Here is a 23,919-nt window from a genome sequence, read left to right as displayed (position 1 = left end):
TTCCTAACTTCCAATTCCTAGTTAAATTCTTCTATGGCACCCAAAACAGAATTGGTGATACATCAAAGTCAGGATTCATAAGGTGCTTATGTGTGCTAGGTGCTATTATGTTCTATGGTCCTATTTTTGGTTGAGGACAATGGGATAAATGAGATGGACCAAAGGGCCTTTCCATGCTATCTTGTCCTATGGTTCTAGAACAAAAAATGGATTCTCCTCACCTGCAATGATGTCTCCTCTTGGCTAACCAGAATTCTGAGTCGCAGTTAAAGCAATGAGATGCCATATGATCAGGGACCCATCGAGTCACCTGGAACAGATGAACTAATCAGAAAACAATTTCTTCCATTTCATCAACATTCAATGATCTTCATAATCAACAACTTATAAAAGACACAAAACTACACATTTTAGAAAAAAAAATTTCAGAATACTTAATTATGTTTATAAATGTAACAATGTATTTTACCAAAGGCTACTGCTCAAAAAAGATTGATAGCTACTGTTCAGGTACACGATCCTTTATCCGGAACCCTTGGGGGACAGTGTGTTCTGAATTTAGGAGTTTTCCTGATTTCAGAAAGCCCACCCCAATTGTGCTGCCATATCCACCCCACCCCCCTTCCAGTCGCCCGGCCGTCTCCCCCGACCGCAGCCACCCGGCCGCCTCACCCAGCCATCGGTCCCTACTTGCCGGATTTTGGTGCTTTCTGGATTTTAGATGTCCGGATAAAGGATCGTGTACCTGTACTTATGAACATAAAATTATGTTCAAGATGACTGAACAGTATGATTATGTACACATACTTAAGATCCAAGAGATATTGTTACAGGACGGTAATTACATCTGCTTCACAAATTTACTTTTGCAGTGACTGCTGCAAGAACCTCTGTATGACCAACACATTTTCTAGCTTAAATACAGCAAGAGTCTTGTGCCCATGTTATAGTGACAAATCTATGTCCATCAACATGGTTCATCTATGTCAATCACTGGAAACAAACTTGGAATGGGACTTGAGGTCAGAAGAATGGATTTTGGGAACTCATGCCCAGTATCACTGACTATGGAAACACCAGCCTGACATCAAGTTGTCTCCTACCTCCAATCTCTGGCCAGTCTCTACAATAGTCCTCCCCACACACATTACGGGTCATGATGTTGACGGAATTAAGGCTATCCTGAGAATCACTGGCAAGTACAAGGCTATAGCAGCCTGCATGACCAATAGCAAGACAGGGACAGACGTAAACCTCAGAGATGCAAGCTCTGACCGGTTGTATCAGCCATTCAGCAAGTCTAACCATGGTTGTGTAATATGTATAAATTCAGTGACCAGTGTTGTAAAAACAGACTGGGAAATCACATGCAGGATTCGTATCCCATAACATCCTGCATGACCGCTTAATTTTTATCTGTATTTTCAGTTCATTTGGTTTTGATTCCATGTTTTATGCTTTCAGATAGTTTTCAATTTGTCTTTCTATAATTTTTGTAACTTTCAGGCTTGTCGATTTCCTTGCAAATTTGTATTCTCTACAAATTTCCTATTAGTCTCCCTATCATTTGCCATGTTTATTTATCTTTTGCTTCAACTTTGTCTCTTCTCAATTTACCCGACCTTCGAAAATTATTCATTTCCCCCTCGGTTTCCCTATTTGCCACTGCACAGTTCCCAGCACAAACAGGTGCTGGCTGTCCCAAGCACACAACTCCCACTTTCCCTGTTTTACTAGTGCCTCACAATCCAAAACTGAGTCATGCTTCAATTTCTCCAATATCAATTTACACCAGGCTTAAGCAATAACCCAAAGATTATTTTTGAGGTTTTGCTTCCCAATTTGGTGCTTACCTCCTCATACTGACTATGTATTGCCTCTTCCTTTTCTATTGGTACTGCCATTTATCACGAGTGACCGATCCCTTCCCCTCAGACTAAGTTCCTCCAATGCCCAGTGATGTGTTCAATAGGCACAGGACAGACAATGGATTTGGATTCTCATTCTTTGATTTTGAGAACAGCATCTCCCTAACTCATTGTACTGACCCACCATTAATACATTCTGGTATGCTCCCTCCATTTGAAAGGCATCAGTGGTTGAGTGGCATCATGTCCTGTTTGAATATGGAAAAGATTCATTATCCAATAATTCAGATACGATTCCAGAAGTTATGGGGGTCATTTATGACAATCTTACGTTATAATTTTACTCCAATGTTAATAAATTGTCTGATTTGTATTTTTTTTTTAACCTTCATTTTTCTTTAATACCAGTCAATTATAGCATCTGGCCACATAGTTCGGAAAGGGGTTTTGAATTTTACACCTCTACTTTCTTCTTTCCTCCTTTTTTGTATTAGAATTTTTTTTTGTCTAAAAAGGTGATACTATTTAGAATATGAATTATGGATATAATTTACAATTTATGTATGTGATATACAGAATCTTATTTAATTTATGTGACTCTCCGTACTACCTTATTGAATTGTACCTCTTTTGTTTGTACATTCTTTATTAAAATCAATAAAAATATTTTTAAAAAGGCATCCTTTATCATGGCATCATGGACAGCTATCTCTGCCAACCTGCTGCTTCACCTGTAGTTACACTCCTCTGTACCTGACCAGTGACAGAATCAGAAAAATAAAACTTCAGGCTTGAAAACCTTGTCAGAGCTGGCATTCCTTCTGCAACTAAAGGAGATAGCACTCAATATTGGCCAAGGAAACATATACTGCATGTCTGTGAAGAATAAAATGGAAGAATGGGAGTGGATGGAGATGCATCATGGGGCTGAGAGAGGGGAAGAAGAGCACTGGGAAGAGGTGTTCTGAAAGAAGAGGGAAACTCAGACATGAATGTTGGAAGAACAAAAGAGAGAAGCGGGTATGTAAAGAAAGGGTTGCATATAAGAAAGAGGATTCTTGATTGCTCATACATTCGAGGAGATGTCAACCACAAGTTCCAGAGAGAAGTTTAAAGTATGAGAGTAATGCATTGTTCTCCTACCTCAGTCTCTTTCCTATCCACAGGTTCCCAACTGGCTTCTGAGCGCTGGTCATCACTGTGAATGGACAGAGCTTCCTCAATATCGCTATCATCCGATTCTCTCAGGCATGTCTGCAAATTAGAGAAACCATTTAACATGTGACAGTACCACACCAACAATTAACAGTGAACTGCAATCTGAATATTGACATTGGCACATGGAAAACTGGACTGTTCATCATGTGGACTTCATCAAACCCACTGCTATTACCACACACACCAAATGTGATTCTAGCAATGTTTTTCCTGCAACATTGACATAATATATGGTCCCTCTTATTTCATGGTTTAGATATCTGCTCACTCTTCTGCATTTCCCTCTTTTGGGCAGATTTGCAGACTTGAAAAAGGGGAGCATGGTTAACACAACGCTGTTACAGCACTAGCGATCTGGACTGGGGTTTGATTCCTGCTTCGTCTGTAAGGAGTTTGTACATTCTCCATGTTTGCGTGGATTTTCCCCAAGGGCTCCGGTTACCTCCCAGTGTTAAAGAACGAACTGGGGCTGTAGGTCAATTGGACAGCATGGACTCATGGGCCGGAAGGGCCTTTTATCATGCTATGCCTAAATTTAAACATTTTATTGAAGTTTAAGTAAATTTAAATTTGTACGAAGGTTTAGGCAGAGAATGAACTGTCAAAGTATTTGTTACTAGGTGAGTACAGGGAAAAAAAGCTTTCAGTGTGGGAAAATTAAAATGCCTGCTACATGGCAGTACCTGATAAGCAAACAGTTTTGGACCATCAGATGTTACCAAGAGGCACTGGACTCTTTTGCAATTAGTGGGGGAACAAAATAATTTGAGTAATCACCACCTAGTCAAAGTCATCTCACACAGACACAGCTCCTTTGGCCAGATTTATGTTCTTCGTAGTGTGAAGGCTATTTTGGCACGGCCAGGAAATCAGACTCAAAGTCAACCCTGCCCTTCAATGTGGCATTTCTCCCTTTTCAATGTGTTGTTTCTCTTTATCCCTTTATCAACACTTGAATCTCTATTTTTTTCCTTTCACTGTGCTAATTTTCAAACACGCCCATGAAATCTAGCTAACCATTCATCAATTTTCCTGCATCATCTGCCCACCACGTTTAAATAACTTACTCCAGTTCATCTAAGAGAACTAAAGCTGGTCTCCAACTGCATCCAACTGCCCATCAACAACTGCAATTTATTCAATCATCAACTGAGTATTCAATTTTAAAATCTTTTCTATTACCAAGGCATCTCACTCTACAATACCACTTATCTCTTCATCTACATTATGGGTGGCAGTTAGCACACCTTTATAGTGCCAGAGATTAGGGTCAGGGTTTGAATATTGTGTATTTTCCCCATGTCTGCGTGGGTTTTCCCCGGGGACTCTGGTTTGTTCCCACTGTTCGAAACGTACTGGGTGTAGGTTAAGTGGGTATAAATTGGGCAGCATGGACTGTTTGTTGCCATGCTGTATGTCTAAATTTAATGTATTTGGTGCTGAAACCTGATCTACATTATGTCTGGCACCTTTGCCACAGCTGGCTCTCAAAGAGAACTTTAATGGAGCAAATAAATCTGCCCTTGTCTCTCTCTCGCTCCTATTCACAATCCAGTTTCTCGGTTTGCCTTGCTCACAAGTCACTTGGTACAAAGAGGAACAATTTATAATTCCCACCCTCATGTTTAAAACCCCTCTCACCACTTTGTTCGCCTTTAATCTCTTGGTATTTCAGGCTTTTTTCCTGCACATCAGCACTGGCATTTTGGTCCTTGACCAACTTTACTCCAAAATTTCCCCTCTAAAACAATTTCTTTTTTTTCAAAACAAGAAATTAAAACTTCATGCAAAATATTTAGGTCTAGGGACACATTTAGTGAATTCTATCACAGTTGCTCATTTCACAATTACTTTTGTGCCAAGGATGAGTGGCAGTTCCTAGACTTGGTTCAAAGATTATGGGGTCAAGTACAGATCAAATACTTCCAGCAGAAGGCTTGGTTAAATCAGAAATACAGGTCTGAGTACTTTCAGATGAGCTAAAAAAAAATGTGGAACCTATCTTTAATACACAAAGAATCCCATAGTCGTGTTAGGTACAGGTAAAGGAAGCTTCAGACGCTCTGCACAAAAACAAATCAATTAACCGATAGCTCATTTCATCCCAGGCCACATTATGTACAAATTGCTTGGCTTACAAAAGTGAGTGTACTGAAGTGCCATATGAATTTAAGTCCTTTGTTCAGATACTCTGCCCCGAACCATCACTTACAAAGTCATCCCCATAATCAATGCCAATCTCCGCAGGAGAGGTACAGTACTGCTGACTGTCCAACCTCATTTGAAGTTCATGAACCTGCTGACGAAGCAACTCAACCTCCTTCTTGTGAGTGGCCTCGATCTGCCGCAGCCTCTGCTGAACTGCGTCCACCGGAAATGGCAATCCATCATCGTCGATGTAGCTGGGAGACGGCTCCAAAGTGGTGGTGGTGGTATGTCGAACAGGTTGAAGCTGCCTCCAATGTGACGAGTGAGAGAGAAAACCACAAGTCTTTACGTTTGACCCTAATGAATAAAGACTAGAATGGATTTGGTGGGATTGACGAAGATTGTTAAATGCTCCTACTTGTTCCTCCTTAAGTAGGTACTGTCCATTCATTGCAGAACCCACCTTGAGATACTTATTATTTAGTCTTTTATAATGACAGCCATTCAGTTTGACTCTCCTGTGGCTTGGCTCACCGCTGTAGGCTGATTTTACCAGACCCTGTACACTATCCCAATTTGTGTTCAGCAATGAGAAATCACTGAACTGATTTTGACAAATATGCTTTCTGATAGTTCGCACACTCTCTGATCCTGTTCGGACAATCCTGCACTGTTCTGCTTCATTCGGAGGCTTATTTACAAGTATATTGTTTTTCCCAAAAAAGTCCTTGGGGAGGGACAAGTTATTTGCTTTTGTCCTCTCCTCAGTCATCGTCTCTGTGGAGCTGTTCATTGCAGAAATTTTTCCCTTGATGCTAAGTATGTCTGCCATGGAATGGAGGTAGGGTTGGAAAACTGAAGGGCTGCCAGTATATTCTGGAGACTGGCCAGTGCTTAAGGGAATGGCCTTTGCAGATTGTTCACACTGGCTTAGGTGATTCTCACAAATCTTATGATCTTCCACACTTTCCTCTGCAAAATCACTGTTTGGAGTAATACTTAGTGCTTTCTCCTCAGCCTCACTGTGTGCTATTGTATTAGGATGAAGAACATTTGAAGACTCCTCATGTGGAGCATCTTTGGAATTGGTCAATGGTTTGAGGCTGTTATCAGAAGCTGTTTCTTCTCTTTGATTTCCAATATCTGCTGATTCTGCAAGAAGAGATGCATCATTAACCAGATTCTCTTCTCTAACCTCCTCTGGAGTTTCTACTGAATCCATCAGGTTGTTTGGTTTAAATTCTGAGCGAGATGCTTCAGCCCCAACTTCAAGCTTATGGTGCACATCAGGCATAGCTAACATAGGTGTGTTCCTGGGTTCTGGAGAATTTTGTTCTTCCTGACAATGCTGGTTAATATTAGGATCACTGGATGTTCTAGCAAGTGGCGCTCCACTATCACAGGCCAAAGGAAGATTGTCCACCGAGCGTGCTTTTGGTAATCTAGATAGAGGGAAAAAAATGATTTTAAGAAAAATAACTAAAACAGTGGATTTAAACACAAATTACGAGGATGATGTCTAATCTGTTTCATCTACTGAATGGTTCATCACAATGAATCTCTGGTTTAGGTAATCAAGAAATGGTGCAGGGTGAGAGAACAGAGCTGCAAAAAAAAGCCAGTATCACTACATCTGAAAAGATAAACCTTTCTGGGGGTTCATGTCTCTGCCAGAAAATAATGGCCAGTTTTGATGGAGATTTTATGAGGCTGTGATCAGATTTAATATAAAGCTTCAGTTTATTATAGGAATTTGAATCTAAGCAGCTTCTTATTTTTCTAGCACAGGCAAAGTGTCAGATGGCTCTCTGGTCATAAATGCTTTAATCATTCTTTATATAAGGAGGAACGACAATGGTATCCCACACAGCGATGACTAAAATTCCCTTAAAGTTTGTATGTGCATCAGACATTAAACAATGTTACACCCACATGGAAGGAATGCAATACTGAAGAGAAATAAAATCTGTAGCTGAATTTTGTTGCAAATTCAATCAAGGGTGAAAATATTCTTAACCTATTACAGAAATATTATATTTTCTAGGCTTTCCAACAACTTTCAAAAAGAAACCAAGTTTCAATCCAAATTCAAAATTTGGTGTAAAATATCAAATTAAAATACTTCTCACAACTTCAGATTTCAACAACGTGCAGTACTTTGCTTTGAACTACTTGTATCTATTAATAGACTTTAAAATTTCAGTAAATAAGATCATTAGTTTGAAATGTCAGGTTTTTTTTCTTCACAGATGATGGCTGACCTGGTGGATACAACGCGCACTATACTTCTGTTTATCCCACAAAATTTAGAGCCTCTACAACATTTTGTTTTTGTTCTAGGCTTCCAAATTAAAAAGCAAAACTTCCTGTGGTAAATTATTTTTCACTTCTTCCACTGAAGTCTAATCAACAATCAGCATCTACACAGTGTGGCCCTTTTAGAATTTATGTTTCATAATATTTCTTTCCAAAAAAAAACAATCATGTGATAGGATTTTGAATTTAATGGGTCACAATCACTGCAATTTAAAGGAATGGGAGTTCATCGTACAGAAATACAAAATTCTAAAAGGGCCACACTGCGTAGATGCCGACAGGTGGCTTCCCTCACTGAAAATCCAGAATACGAAGTCATAATCATTTTTTTTTTGCTTTGAAGATCAAAAGTATTTAAATTTGCTGCCTCCAAAAACAAAAATTCTGATTTGCTGAAAAGATCAAGATCGAGAGCAATTGAGTTTTTTAAAAAACAAATGACACCAAGGGAATAAAATGACGTAGAAAATGATGTAGGGAAACAATATGAAAGCAAAAGTGCAGGTGAAAATCACATTGTGGGTAGCACAGTTGGTGTAGCAGTTAGCGCAAAGCTGCTACAGGTCAGCAATCAGGACCCAGGTTTGAATCCCGTGCTGAGTGTAAGGAATCTGCGTGGGTTTCTTCCCATGTACCAGGGATGTAGGTTATTTGGTGTAATTGAGTGACACTGGCTCATGAGCCAAAAGGGACATGTTACCGTGCTGTATGTCTAAATTTAAATTTAAAGTAATTCTAACTTAATGGCAGGGAAAGCTCAAGGTATCACTTGCCTACTCCTTTCACCTTCCTATCCAATTTGGTTCAGCAGGGTAGAATTGGGACTTGAAAATATGGCGCTAATTTCCAAATTATAACAGGGAAACGTGTATTTATGCTGCTTGAAAGGTTTATCAAGCAAATCCTTACAAATTCTGATTACATTAACATATCATTCTATAGGTGATCATTGCAATTGATCCAAGAGCTGCAAGTTTTAAAACTAGAAACATTTTGTTAATTAAAAATCTCTGCATTCTCCCCTTCCTTGACTCTCTTGGTCAACATTTAACAACTGCAAGCATTAACAATTATTATAAATGGCTGTGCCCATCTTAGCCCAGATTTATACTTTTAAAAAAAATATATTGTAGCCGACTGCTACAAAGAAACCTGCCACACTCGCAGTGTGGGAGGTTAAGTTCTGAGATTTATTGAGGCTGGAAAGGATCCTTTTATACAATTGGAGTTCCTGCCATTTGTTTGATTGGTTGACATCAGCCACATGAATAACAATAGTGGATGGGAACATTCTTTCCCAGCCATCTTAGGGCTGCTGGTCTTGTACTCCTCTAGTTTTCAACTGCGCCGGTTCGCTGTGTTAAGGGACATGTTACAGTGTGTTATGCTGTTGTTTACTACTGCACGATGTGCTGGCTCAATCTCCACAGTGGAGGGCCACCACAATATACAAACGAATGGGAAGAAGCAAAGGTTGGATGAAAATAGAATGACAGTTAATTACATAGATTGTAATGTAGGATTGTTTTCATTACAACAAAAGGAATATAGAAGAGGGGCACTTAAAATCACAACAGTTTTACAGAAGAGCAAATGAAAAGAAATATTTTAAACTTTGAAAGCTCCACAACTAGAGAGCAAAGATGCAAGATGATAGCAGAACTTAAAGTTACAAGGAAAACTATATTTAAAAATAAAGGCTATTTAGGATTTGCAATATCGATGATGGATGAAGACAGATTCAAATGAAACCTTCAAAAATAAATTGGATAAATACTTAAAGGAATACTAGGAGTGCATCAGTAAAGACAAACAGGTCTTGTGGAGATTGCCAAAAATCTCCAATTCTCTCAACATTTCAAATTTCCTTGCAGGTTTTATGCAATTTCTCAAAAATTATGCTAAATTGGCAGGGCTTGATATGGTCAATACAGGCAACCAGAATAGCAAATACCTGTCCAGTGATTTCCCAGCTCGTTCCTCTGCTGCTCCACCTCGGGATAGACAGAGTTCAGCACTATCAATGGGTGTGCATGGTGAGGAAATGGGCAGATAAACAGCTGTCCACAAGTGAAGTGCCCGAACATGACAAACTGGGTGCAAAACCTATGAAAGAAAAAATTATAGCTCATCATCTTTTACTAATTAAACTGCATTACCTTTCCATAAACATAAGTAACTACTAAACTGCAACATAATTGACTCAAAGTGAACACCCAGTTTAATAATATTATGAAATCATTGCAGATTTGGTTCCTGGTTTGTTTTATGTTGAGATAATATTAAAACTGTGGGTCCTTGATATGGCTGCATTCAAAGTTGAGTTACACAAATCTTACCGACTCACTGCTGGGGATGTACAGATAGTTCTGGAAGTTTTTGTTGCCAAATCTCAGCAAGGACCAAACTGAGCACGTATGCTTATAGATATTGCGTGCCTCCCGCTCTCTGCTGTTGTTACAGAGGAATGTTCCATACAAGCATGAATATGTGTGTTGAACCAGCTTCACCTTTAGGAAGTAAGAGAGTAGAATCATACACAAGACACCAACAGTTAGTTGCCTCCCAATATTACAGAAATCGGTGGTTGACATTAATATCGAGAAACAAATTTGAAGGATCAAGAATCAACAGCAGGATATAACCCTCAAAATGTAAAAGGACAATAATATAGTAAAACACCTGGTATCCAGCAGCTATAGGGATTAGTAGATACCCGATAAGTGATTTTTCCGGTTGCTTAAGATGCGTGTTTTGTATTTGGTGAACTGACAGTGAGGTGGGTCAATTTTAAACTTATTTTTTACTGATTTATTTGCCAGTTGCTTGAATTCCAAATAACAGGAATTTTACTCTATTGCTAATCATTGATTTGGAGATTGTAGTGACTGCAAAGAATTTATGATTGATACAATTTTGGGCATTGAAACCAGACTTAAGAAATAATGCAGGAATATGTTGGATAGTAGAAAAAAAGAGATGGTCCAAAAAGTTGACCACAGCAAAATCATAGCAACAAGAAATATTGCATTGGCGAAAGAGATTAGAGTCTTGCAGAAAGTGAATGTAAATGAGACAAATTGTTTCTGCTCGGGAACGTGAGCAAAATTATTCAAGAATTGGAATTATATGGGCAATGAAATAATCTGATAATGATGATACATCAAAAACATAATGTAATTAAATTTCGTAACTCCACACAAAGCACTTTATTATTGGTAGCTTTTGGATGTTATCCTACCACATTTTGGCAAGTTGGATCACCTGGCTGTGCTCCTTTTGCCTTCATACAGACAGAGCCTACAAATAGAAGCTCCAGAGATCAGGAAAGCCAGATGGTCGCAGGAGGCTGAACGATTGTTACAGGATTGCCTAGACTGAGCTATGTTCAAGAACTCCGCTGAGGATCTGAATGATTACACCAGAGCCATTACAGAGTTGAATCAAAACAGTTATGGACAAGCGAATCCCCATCAAATCGTTCAGGTTTTCCCCAACCAGAAACCCTGGATGAACAATGAAATCCAAAACCTGCTGAAAACTAGATCACAGGCATTCAAGTCTGGAGATCCAGAACACTGCACAAGGAGTAGGTACATCTGACAAAAAGCCATCTCCCAGTTGAAATGGAGATTCTGGACGAGAATGGAAATAACAAAGGATACCCAACAGCAGGACCTAAATAACAAAGACCTGCTACAAAACCAAAACCAGTGCAGTTGGACACAGCAAAGCCTGATTTGACCAAAAGAACAAGGATAACCCCTGATGATCCTCTCAAGTCAGTATCCAAGGATGACAATGAGGGCTGCCTTTAGAACAAATTGCAGGAAAGCATCTGTTCCGGGCAGAGAAAACCCACACTGACCAACTTGCCAACCTATTAATAGACATCAACATCTCACTCCGACAGAGCATGAAACCCGCCTGCTTCAAACTGGCCTCAACTGTACCTGTGCCCAAGTGTAGTAACCTATCCAAATGACTACCGACAAGTGCTACGTGCATCCACAGTGATGAAGTGTTTTGAGAGTCTAGTGTTGAAGCAGATCAGTTCATGTCTGAGCAGTGACATAGATCCACTCCAATTTGCCTACCTACAGGTCTACTGCATGTGCCACCTCATTGGCTCGTCACATAATCGCAAAACACCTGGACAGCAAAGACGCATACATCAGGAAGCTCTTTATTGATTCCAGTACGGCATTCAAAGCCATCATCGCCTTAAAATTCATCAGCAAATTCCAAGACCTGGGCCTCAATATCCCACTGTATAATTGGATCCTGGATTTCCTCACCTCCAGACCACAATAAGGAAGGATTGGTCAGAACATCTCCTCCACAATTATCAGTTTTGGAGGACCACAAGGCTGTGTTCTTAGCTTCCTACAACTGTGTGGCTCAATATGACAACACCACCATTTACAAATTTGTTGATGACACCAGAGTAGTGGGCTGTATAAAAAGGGGCAATGAGACAGCAGACAGAAGGGAGATTAAAAATTTGCTTGGATAATGTACTAACCACAACCTTGTGCTCAATGGCACCAAAACAATGGAACTGATTGTGGACTTTAGGAAGGGAAAAGCAGAGATGTAAACGATCCAGTGATCAAGTTAAACAATTTTAAATTCCTGAGAGTCACCATGTCGGAGGACCTTTCCTGGACCCAACACACGATGACATTATGAAGAAAGCACATCAATGTCTTGACTTCCTCAGGAATTTGTGGAGGTTTGGTAGGGCATTGAAAAGCTTGGAAAACTTCTGCAGAGGTGTAGTGGAAAGTATGCTAACCAGTTGCATTACATTCTGCTAATGGGAGCACCAATACCTCTGAGCGGAAAGCCCTGAAAAAAGTAGTCCAGTACATCACAGGCAAAACGCGCCCAACCAGCAAGAAATCTACATCAATGATTCACACCACTCACAGCTGCCATTAGGAAAGAGATGTAGGTGCCACAACCAGGTTCACAAACAATTGCTCCCCCTCCACCATCAGGCTCCTCAACAACAAACTCAATCATAGGCTCATGTTGTTTTTACTTTGCACATTATTTATTATTAATTTTTTTTTCTGCATTGCACAGTTTGTTTACATTTCTCTCTCTTGTACAAATACCTTTTCTTGAGTCCAGTTTTTTGCCCCACTGATAAGTAGAAATTCTGTCTGGCCAGCAGCAAAAAGAATCTTAGGGTTGTATGTGATATCATGTATATACTCTGACAATAAATTTGTACTTTGAACAAAGATATTGAGAAGCCTTACTAGGAATGCGTCACTGAACTCAAAGAGACATGGAAACTGCTTCAAAAGCTGGTGAACACAGTCCAGCCATTGCAGAAATACCGGACACTGCTCACTCAGGTCTTCCAGATTTTCAGAATGGCCACAGCGATCACCAAACTTGTGTCCGAAATCCAACCACTCAGTTTCCACCAGAACTTGGAATCCCTACAAAAGAAGTGGCAAAGCAATGAATACTGCTTTTCAACAATACACATCAGCTCAATTACAGCATCACTAAATTGCAAGTGTAATATTCTTACATGGGCCACCAGATCCATATGCAATATTCCAGATGCAATCTTGCATGATATCGTAATTTCATGTTGATTTTCACCGATTTTTACAGGTTCCTCTGAACAATTACTTTTTTCATACTTGCATTCTGTGACCATTCAGTGATTGGTACTGGGACCATTGTTGTTTGTTCTATATCAATGATCTTGATGATAATATGGTAAATTGGATCAGCAAATTTGCAGATGACACAAATTGCCTTTTGGACAGAGGGAAAGGCTTTCAAAGCTTGCAGAGGGACCTGGACCATCAAGAAAAATAGATCGAAAACGGCAAATGGAATTAAATGCAGACAAGTGTGAGGTATTACATTTCGTAAGGACAAACCAAGGTAGGACATGCAAGGTAAATGGTATATGGGGTTGTAAAGAGCGCTTTTGGCAATTGGCTTTCACAAATCAAAGTATTGAGTATAGGAGTTTGGATGTTATGGTAGAATTGGACAAGATGTTAGTGAGGCCAAATTTGGAGTATTATGTGCAATTTTGGTCACCTAACTGCCAGAAAGTTGAGAGTGCAGAGAAGACTTACTAGGATGTGGCCAGGACTTCAGGAGCTGAGTTACAGGGAAGATAAACAGATTAGGACCTTATTCCCTGCAGCATACATGAGGAAATTTGATAGAGGTATACAAAATTATGAGGGGTATAGATAGAGTAAATGTGAGTAGACTTTTTTCACTGAGGTTCGGGGAGATACAAAACAGGAAAAGTTTAGGGGGAACATGAAGGGGAGCTTCTTCTCATAGAGAGTAGTGGGAGTATGGAATAAGATGCCTGCTGAAGAGGTAAATGTGGGTTCAATTTTAATATTTAAGAAAAAATTGAACAAGGACATGGATGGGAGGTATATGGAGGACTACAGACTGGGTGCAGATCAGTGGGACTGAGAATAATAATAGTTTGATACAGACTAGGGCTGAAGGGCCTTTATTGTGCTGTTATGTACTATGGTTTTTTTTTTAAAACACTCCGCCTTTCTAATACTTTCACCAAAACAGTTGACGAATTTATATTCCATGTGCACAAACTTAAATGTATTGCTATTCTCTTCATGGAATCATGGATACAACTGTGAACAGGTTCGTCCTTGGCACCAAACTCTGTTCCACGTCATGACTTCTCTATTGAAAATGTTTCCAGTCCAACACAATTTTTCTTTCATTGTGTTCTTTACCAAAACACCATTTTTTCCTCTCCATTTATGTACGTTAGATTTACAGGTTTCCAATCAGCTTGAGAGTCCAGAATCCAGAGGTTTTTAGTACGAAAAAAAGAATTCTGAGATTTCGGTAATCAAGTCCAGGAGATGCACAGTTTTTCAGTTGAATTAGTTTCCTGAATCTTTACAGAATTAGTATTAAGTACCAGAGAATGAAACATTCTTCATTATAACTGCTTAATGATATTCTTTTATATGATCAAATTAAGAAAAAAATTGAATGGTCATTTTCTATAAGTGGCCCCAAATATATTTAACCCTCAATTGCATTCAAAAGGAACATTGCAAACGTTAAAATCTGACAAGCTCACCAAAGGATGCTGAACATTCTATTCAAATGAAATGGATCATCTCAAGACACTTGTAGGTGAATTTCAGGAAAATTATGTAAAAATGAATGGACTGATATGGTTAAAATATCATGTTTAATCGTACCTCAATTGTCCTATAATAAGGATCCAATAGGATCTTGGCCAATGCCACAATTTGTGGAGTGCGATCCCAGCCATCAGAACAGTGCACTAGGACTGGTCTTCCTTCCCTATCCACCATATTTGTCACCAGCACAGCTGCTTTTAACATCACAGATAAATGCTGTAACCATTTGGTGCTCTCCAAAGCTGAAAGCCAGCTGTCAAATAAACAGAGGGAACACAAACCATTAAAAAGTAATTGAGTAAATCTAACATGCACCTTAAATGAAGAAGTTCCACTCTATAACAAGGGTTTGTCCAAGCAATAAGAAAATGAAATCATTAATTGCCAAACAAAACAATATGCACTGCTGCACCTTACCTCTGGCTGAAGTGTTTTCTTGAAACATCACACACAATACATAATTCTTATAAGCAGAACAGCTGTACATTTCTCAAATTCCACCACCAAAATGGATCCCTCCTTTGCCTTCAGGTTAATTGACTACATACTCAATACAAGTTTCTGAACAGCCTCCACTATATCCTGTGAAACTGAGACCAATAACATCACAAACTATTTCTATATTTCACCAATTCCACTCCCATTCCAATGAAAGCAATCTCAGGATTTTATTCAACCTGAATTGCCTGACCTTCATATCAGATTTAAAAAAACTACAACTCACTCTATTACCTGTTGAATTGATTATCTATACTCATGAACCCCAATTTATCTATTCTAATAACCTACTGGCCAGCCTTTCATCCTACCTCCTCCATAATCATCAGTTCATCTAAAACTCTTTACATATCAAGAGGCCTACTCTTATTGACCTACAAATTTATCATTCTTACTAAGGAGTTTAAAATCTTTTCAGGCCTGCATCGCTCAGCACCCCAATCCGAAAATACATAATCAATTCCATCCACCTTCCGAACAAACCATTTCACTGGTTACCTTTAAAGTTCCTTTCCTATGGCAACCAGGCCTTCAATTGGAATTCCTTCCTTAATGCAGTATCATTTCAAGGCCTTACTTAAACCCAATCTCTTCAATTTTTTGATCTTCCCTCATTAACAGTATTCATTTTACTGCTTTCATCTTTGAAACACATTCTCAAAGTGTTGTATCAGTTTAAATCAACTAGTATCGTTGCTTTTACAATTAAAGTACTGTGTTCATGTAAAAGCAGTTATGTATGATCTACAAGTGATGAAGGCAGGAAATATCAAGAAGTGGAACTTTAATTAACTTCAAAGTCATTTACAACATTATAAGACTTGACACTCACTTTCCAGGGTCTGGCATTTGACTGCAAACAGCTCGGAGTGAGTGGAAGCTATTTCGGATTGAATGAATATTTGCCATTCCCATGAACATCACTTCACAGTTTGGATAATACTCTGCAAACAAAGAAAATGATCACTAAATCCAGGTGGAGAAGGAGAGCATGCCCAGATTCAATCCATTATTAAATTATTTGCAAACAACTCTAACTTGCTATCAACTTGGTTATGCCTTTAACTGTTTTCCTCCCCATATCAAGTACAACAGACCAGAATACTGGCCCTCAGCATTAATCTGAAACATTTCAAGACAAGCAATTATTAATCTCTCACCTTTTTAGAGTAAGCCATTTTAGTTCATTCTCTGGCACAAGCCAAAAAACTGCTGTGCATGCCAGCATCCAATCAGTTCTTAGATAATTACAAGTTTACTGAGACACTATTCCATGATATTATGTTGTGATTCCTATACTTGCAAGTTTTTAATCAGCTTAAATCCATCAACTGTGAACCTCCTCATTAAGTAACTTGTCCATTTCAACATTGTTCCATTATCTAATGTTACAATTATGTTTCCTGAAATAATTATCTGTGTTAAATCAATGGATATAAAGTGACTTTTTAAGAATCCACTTTCTCATTTATTATTCTTAAACAACCTATACATTCTTTTTATTCTTCTTTGGCTTGGACGAAGATTTATGGAGGGGGTAAATGTCCACGTCAGCTGCAGGCTCGTTTGTGGCTGACAAGTCCGATGCGGGACAGGCAGACACGGTTGCAGCGGTTGCAGGGGAAAATTGGTGGGTTGGGGTTGGGTGTTGAGTTTTTCCTCCTTTGTCTTTTGTCAGTGAGGTGGGCTCTGCGGTCTTCTTCAAAGGAGGTTGCTGCCCGCCGAACTGGGAGGCACCAAGATGCAAGGTTTGAGGCGATATCAGCCCACTGGCGGTGGTCAATGTGGCAGGCACCAAGAGATTTCTTTAGGCAGTCCTTGTACCTCTTCTTTGGTGCACCTCTGTCATGGTGGCCAGTGGAGAGCTCGCCATATAACACGATCTTGGGAAGGCGATGGTCCTCCATTCTGGAGACGTGACCCACCCAGCGCAGCTGGATCTTCAGCAGCGTGGACTCGATGCTGTCGGCCTCTGCCATCTCGAGTACTTCGATGTTAGGGATGAAGTCGCTCCAATGAATGTTGAGGATGGAGCGGAGACAACGCTGGTGGAAGAGTTCTAGGAGCTGTAGGTGATGCCGGTAGAGGACCCATGATTCGGAGCCGAACAGGAGTGCGGGTATGACAACGGCTCTGTATACGCTTAACTTTGTGAGGTGTGTACGGCCCCTCACCCCAAGTCCAAAGCCCGCTGCGCAGCTCAGACAGCAAAGTCCTCCTCAGCGACAAGATCTCCATCCTCAACCGATGGTCAAAACACTTCCAATCTCTTTTCAGTGCCAACCGCTCAGTCCAAGATTCCGCCCCGCTCCAGCTCCCTCAACAGCCCCTAAGGCTAGAGCTGGATGAGGTCCTCACCCAGGATGAGACATATAAGGCAATTGAACAACTGAAAAGTGGCAAAGCAGCAGGTATGGATGGAATCCCCCCCAGAGGTCTGGAAGGCTGGCGGCAAAACTCTGCATGTCAAACTGCCTGAGTTTTTCAAGCTTTGTTGGGACCAAGGAAAACTGCCTCAGGACCTTCGTGATGCCATCATCATCACCCTGTACAAAAACAAAGGCGAGAAATCAGACTGCTCAAACTACAGGGGAATCACGCTGCTCTTCATTGCAGGCAAAATCTTCGCTAGGATTTTCCTAAATAGAATACCTAGTGTCGCCGAGAATATTCTCCCAGAATCACAGTGCGGCTTTCGCGCAAACAGAGGAACTACTGACATGGTCTTTGCCCTCAGACAGCTCCAAGAAAAGTGCAGAGAACAAAACAAAGGACTCTACATCACCTTTGTTGACCTCACCAAAGCCTTCAACACCGTGAGCAGGAAAGGGCTTTGGCAAATACTAGAGCGCATCGGATGCCCCCCAAAGTTCCTCAACATGGTTATCCAACTGCACGAAAACCAACAAGGTCAGGTCAGATACAGCAATGAGCTCTCTGAACCCTTCTCCATTAACAATAGCGTGAAGCAAGGCTGTGTTCTCGCACCAACCCTCTTTTCAATCTTCTTCAGCATGATGCTGAACCAAGCCATGAAAGACCTCAACAATGAAGACGCTGTTTACATCCGGTACTGCACGGATGGCAGTCTCTTCAATCTGAGGCGCCTGCAAGCTCACACCAAGACACAAGAGAAACTTGTTCGTGAACTACTCTTTGCAGACGATGCCGCTTTAGTTGCCCATTCAGAGCCAGCTCTTCAGCGCTTGACGTCCTGTTTTGCGGAAACTGCCAAAATGTTTGGCCTGGAAGTCAGCCTGAAGAAAACTGAGGTCCTCCATCAGCCAGCTCCCCACCTTGACTACCATCCCCCCCACATCTCCATCGGGCACACAAAACGGTCAACCAGTTTACCTATCTCGGCTGCACCATTTCATCAGATGTAAGGATCGACAACGAGATAGACAACAGACATTCTTTTTATATCAACAAATGAAACATGGCAAGGCAATGGTGACAGCCATTAAGGTTCCATATCTCCTACAGCAGCCATTCACAACCTTAGTTTTTGGCTATGGCCCCCTTTGGACTCTGTTCAAAATTTATGAACCCCATTGTTGGAAAGCAGATATGTTGAGCAATTTTCTTCCATACTTCTCTCCTATCAATTACTTGAAAAAACATTTGATGATTTCAGTCTGTAGCCCCCGTTAGGATTGGGTGCCTTGCAGGATTAACCCTATTGTGAACATAGGCACCTACTTACTACCTTGAAGCAATGGATTAAAGTTAATTCAACTTGTGATGCAATTTGCCTCTCAGGATCAGAGGCACAATACACTATTTTGCAATGCCTACCTTCGCACTCACAACCTCCACCCTTTGCACGGTTGGCTACAGCTGCAGTGTATGACCTCGCATCCAAAATGAGCAACTTCTGTGGTGTTCCTCCGCTCTCTGCCACAGATCCTGTAATGGACGAATCTAGAAAAAAGATTAATACATTTTAATTTATTGATTGTCTTCAACACATCATGAACAGGGTCTGCAATCGATACGCTTCGTATTAAGGGTAGGGGATTAGGAAAGAAGTACGTTGTCAGGCCACTGATTTTATTTAGATCAGATTAAACTAGATTTGACTATTTCAACTGCCATCCCTTTCCTGAAATAAAATGGCCATGCTGTACTATGTCTTAAATCAGCAAAATATGCAAAACTATTGACCTGATCTAGCCTTCCTTGACTCAATGACATTGCTCTCTGATGAGTCAAACAGCTAACCTTGATTGCCTATCGGTGTTTGTATTTTTCAAATTATGCTTTTTTTAAAAAAAAAGATATTCCTCTGAAATTCGCAAGAGCATTTCGTTGACTTTATTTTTAATGTCAATATCCATCAAGTTTCCAGAAAAGAGAGTTCTCTGGGTTGAAACAGATTTTAACATTTGCAATGAATGTTTGGGGAAGTGAGTGTGTATAAATCAGCAGGAGGTCAGTGGACCTGACTGGAATGCTTACACAGAAACATTTAGCGATCTTGGCTCATCTGTCTAAATGGTTTTATGCATTAAGATGGAGGGCACCCATGCATTATTCCAGAATGAATCAATACCTTTAGAAAATGAGAGAAATTAGGACATTTTAAAATCCTTCCTGTTTCTCAATTGAGCACAAGAGAGCTTGCTGGTCTGCATCTCACCAAATTCTGCATCAGATAGATCAGTTCCCTCATTCTTGCCCTTTCCATTCATCTTGGTTCCTTGATCCAAAATGCAGGCTTTCGCAATGGATGTCACCAGATATTCATCATCTGCATTTCTCCAACCCCACCAGCTAATTTCTGGCTGACTGCAGCGTGATATCACAGCACCATTCCGCTGGTGTCTAAAGAAAATGCAACATTGTTAAAGAGTCACAGATCCTAACCAAATCACCATAAAAGCATCAAGTATCTCAGTACTACAGGCAGACAGGAATGCAGGGCTGAGGCTGTAATTAGATCAACCACAAACGTGTGGAGCAGGTTCAAGGGGTTGAGTTTTGCTGTCTCTAGTTCCTAATTTATGTTCATCATATTATCTTTCAGTTTCTGCATGATCTTATCCCCTGAAGTACATATGATACTCACTGGATTTCCCCATGATTAAGTGGATAACTCTTAATCACATTAGCTTCTGCTAAGAACCATGGTTAGTGTCAAAGAACCAATATGGAAGGCATGGAGTAGCGAGGTGTATGAAGCAGTATGATAACCTACTCCTAGAAAATGGCTAGTAGTGGGTGTGGAGGTGACTTGTGGAATGAGCCCTTTGCAGCTTATCCTCAATATTCCACATTTCCCCCAGTTCTCGATTTCACAATGAATTTCCAAAAATGATGCAATAAGGTCATGTTACTCTAACGTTTATTTTTAATGTTGGCAAATGATGATCTGCAGATCAAATGATGGGAATATCTATTTAAAACCGAGACTGTGATCGTTTACCAACAGATCGAAAGAGTCCATTGGAAGGGTACATGGGAGGATACTGAAAAGAAATACAGCACCTTCATGCAGATTACAATGCCAGTTTTTTTGACATTTCACAAATTTTGAGAGTACAGAATCCTGTCAGGATCAAAACAAAGCAAGGTTAGAAGGTTATAGGGAACCTTGGTTTTTGAGGATATTGGGTTTGGAAGAAGAGAGAGAGGTGTATAACAAGTATAGGCAACATGGAGCAAATGAGGTACTTGAGTATAAAAAAATGCAAGAAAAACCTCAATAAAGAAATCAGGAAGGCTTAAAATAAGACACGAGACTTCTTTGGCAGAGAATTTGAAGGAAAATCCTCAGAGTTTTTACCAATATTAAGAGCAAAAGGGAAAAAATTAGTCCCCATGAAGATCAAAGTGGTCAGTTTTATATGGAGCCAAAAGAGATGGGGGGGGGATCTTAAATTTAAAAAAAAAAATCAGTTTTCACTCAGTCGTGGGAAGTAAGAAATCAAGCAATGAGGTCATGGAACCTATGCAGTTTAAAGAGGAGGAAGTGCTTGCTGTCTTAATGCAAATAAAAGTGATAAATCCACAGTGCCTGGCCAGATATTCCCTCTGACCTTGAGGGAGGCTTAATGCAGGCAAGTGCAAGGTGTTGCATTTTGGAAAGATAAACCAAGAAAGGACATGGTAAGTGGTAGGGCATTGAGGAGTGTGTAGGACAGAAGGGATACAGATACACAATTCCCTGAAAGTGGTGTCACAGGTGGATAGAGCTGTAAAGAGAGTTTTTGGCATATTGACGATCATAAATCAAAGTATTGAGTATAGGAGTTGGGATGTTATGGTAAAGTTGGACAAAATGTTGGTGAGGCCAAATTTGGAGTATTATGCACAGTTTTGGTCACCTAACTGTAAGAAAGGTTTCAATAAAATTGAGGGTGGAGAAGATTTACTAGGATTTTACCCAGACTTCAGGAATTGAGTTACAGGGGAAGGTCAAACAGGTTACGACTTTATTCCCTGGAGCGTAGAAGATTGAAGGGTGATTTGATAGAGTTATTTAAAATTATGATGGGAATTCACAGATGAAATGTAGATGAGCTTTTTCCACTGAGAGTAGGTGAGATACAAACCAGAGGACATGGGTTAAGGGTGAAAGGGGAAAAATTTAAGGGAGGATCACAAGGGGAAACATCTTCACACAGAGTGGTGGGGAAGTGGAATGAGCTTCCAGCTGAAGTGGTAAATGCAGGCTCAATTTTAACATTAAAGAATTTAGACAGGTACATAGATGGGAGAGATATGGAGGGCTATCAGCTGGGTGCAAGTCAGGGGGACTAGAAAAAAAATGGTTCAGCACAGACTAGAGGGGCCAAGGTGACATGTTTCTGTGCTATAATTAATTGTTCTATGGTTGTATTCCATTCCCAACTTGAATACCTGGTTACCAATTTCACTTATCAAGCTTGTTTTTGAACCCTTGGGAAATATCCATAAACCAAATTCCATTTCAAGGTGTTTAAACTGGTGAACAGCAAAACAAGATAATAGCCCAAATTTCAGGAATACAGGCAAGTAATATAATGCATGTTTTTAAATGGCACACCGATGTTTCAAGTTTCTTTACCATGAAATTGGCAGCAAATTCTAGAATTACTAAGACTTTAGTAGCTTTTTATTTAAATGAACAATTGGAGAATCTCTACTCCTGCACAAACAGACCTAATTTGTGATCTTCTCCAGAAAGCAACCAATCTGATTTAACTATTTTTATAAAATGAAATATCAGGATCTTAACATGAATCCTGAATTTATATTGCTCTCTCATCATGCTACTTTAAGTACTGCTAAACTGCACATGTATTCATTTGTTTTTATATTTGAACTATTCACAATTTAGCTGAATGTTAAAGATTTGAGAGATTTTTATCTGAAATTATAGATAATTCATCAATGGATTAAAGAGGTTTAAAGAAACAATGACAAAAGATTTTTTGATATTAGAGAGAAAGATATTTGTATGACCACTTAGTTGATTTTCTAGGAAACATGAATGTGTATAACAACTTACTGTACTTATGAATTACTAATACAGTACATCTCAGATTGTCCAAAATTGAATTCTCTGAAATCATTTATCTAAATTTTTTTTAAAAATTCAGATAAACGAGGATATCTGAAACAAAATCAGAAATCCTTTCGGAGCCGAATTGACTTCACAGGCTGAAAAATTCACTTGACGTGAAATTAGAACGATTGTCCTCGTTTCAGGTAACTCCCTCCCCTCTCTCGTTCCATTTCTTCTTTCCCTTCCCCTATCGATAACTCTCCCTCTCAAATTGCATGCCACTGTCTCCCCGCTGCAAGCAGTTGGGAGAATCCCTTGTCCTGGCATCACCAGGGAGAGCAGCCTCCCAGACATGAGCTCAGTGGCATTCCCTCCCCTCCACTCCCTCTCTGGCACACCAGAGCTCTCGATGCTGTCTCCGAACCTGCTCCTCAGCCTACCACTGCACATGGACTCCCCAGTGTGCATGTACTTAGATAAGCCTAGGGGAGGATTTGGGCATCTGGAGCTCTAGTGACCGGGGAGACAAGAGCCCGCAAATTTGTCAGTGAGTATTTCACCAGCCCAAGAAGCCTCCCCGGGGTTTAGCAGTGGGGACCTGTTGGGGATTGGTGGTGGCGGTTGGGAGGTCTCTATGATCAGCAGTGGCACTGGGGACGTGTCAGTGATCAGCGGCGGGCCACCATTTTTTTTGGTGAGAATGAAGAATTATTTTAACGCTTATAAGTCTTCCCTTGTGTTGTTGTTTAAACACAAATACAAATGAATTGCTGTTGCAACTGGGCTGTTTTTGAAAAATGACAAGTTATCCAAAAAAAATTGTTTATCCAACATAGACCTGGTCCCATTTCAGATAACTGGAGTGGTACTGTACATATTTGAAAGTGGCAGCATAATAAGTTCTATAAACAAAGAGGTCAATGAACGACAAAACTTTTTATTTTAAACTGGAGTTGTCAGAGAAAAATTGTAGCCAGGATATTTGAACTTGCTCCTCCTCAAATTGTAATTGGCCTGTGAATTGTTTCCTAAATTGTTTCAAGTGAATCATGAATTTCTAAATAAACTAAGCTAGACTTTCAAAATGTACTGGGAGATGTAGGTTAATTGAGTGTTAATTGGGCAGTAGAGGCTTAAGGCCTTTTACATTTCTAAGTTTTAATTTTAAAAAAAATTAAATTTAAATCCCTCATTT

At 39.9% G+C, this 23,919-nt stretch overlaps 1 protein-coding gene across 11 annotated transcripts in view; it reads right to left on the bottom strand.

Moving 5' to 3' along the window:
- Window positions 1-23,919, bottom strand: part of mtmr4 (myotubularin related protein 4) — a 114,925-nt gene that overhangs the window by 9,025 nt on the left and 81,981 nt on the right. For 10 of the 11 annotated variants that reach the window (XM_069911013.1, XM_069911015.1, XM_069911011.1 and 7 more), the window contains 10 exons: window positions 19,875-20,059; window positions 19,031-19,156; window positions 16,065-16,176; window positions 14,792-14,987; window positions 12,821-13,006; window positions 9,890-10,060; window positions 9,505-9,656; window positions 5,299-6,676; window positions 3,012-3,122; window positions 222-310 (listed from right to left, as the gene is read on the bottom strand). In XM_069911013.1, the coding sequence (XP_069767114.1) occupies window positions 222-310; window positions 3,012-3,122; window positions 5,299-6,676; window positions 9,505-9,656; window positions 9,890-10,060; window positions 12,821-13,006; window positions 14,792-14,987; window positions 16,065-16,176; window positions 19,031-19,156; window positions 19,875-20,059 (2,706 nt within the window). Of the gene's footprint in view, window positions 1-221; window positions 311-2,052; window positions 2,117-3,011; window positions 3,123-5,298; window positions 6,677-9,504; window positions 9,657-9,889; window positions 10,061-12,820; window positions 13,007-14,791; window positions 14,988-16,064; window positions 16,177-19,030; window positions 19,157-19,874; window positions 20,060-23,919 lie in introns of those variants that run through there. The other variant, XM_069911017.1, reaches the window with a different exon arrangement.

This window comes from Narcine bancroftii, chromosome 14 (assembly GCF_036971445.1).
Source record: "Narcine bancroftii isolate sNarBan1 chromosome 14, sNarBan1.hap1, whole genome shotgun sequence".
NCBI classification, from domain to species: domain Eukaryota; kingdom Metazoa; phylum Chordata; class Chondrichthyes; order Torpediniformes; family Narcinidae; genus Narcine; species Narcine bancroftii.
This window is presented reverse-complemented; position numbering and strand designations above follow the sequence as displayed.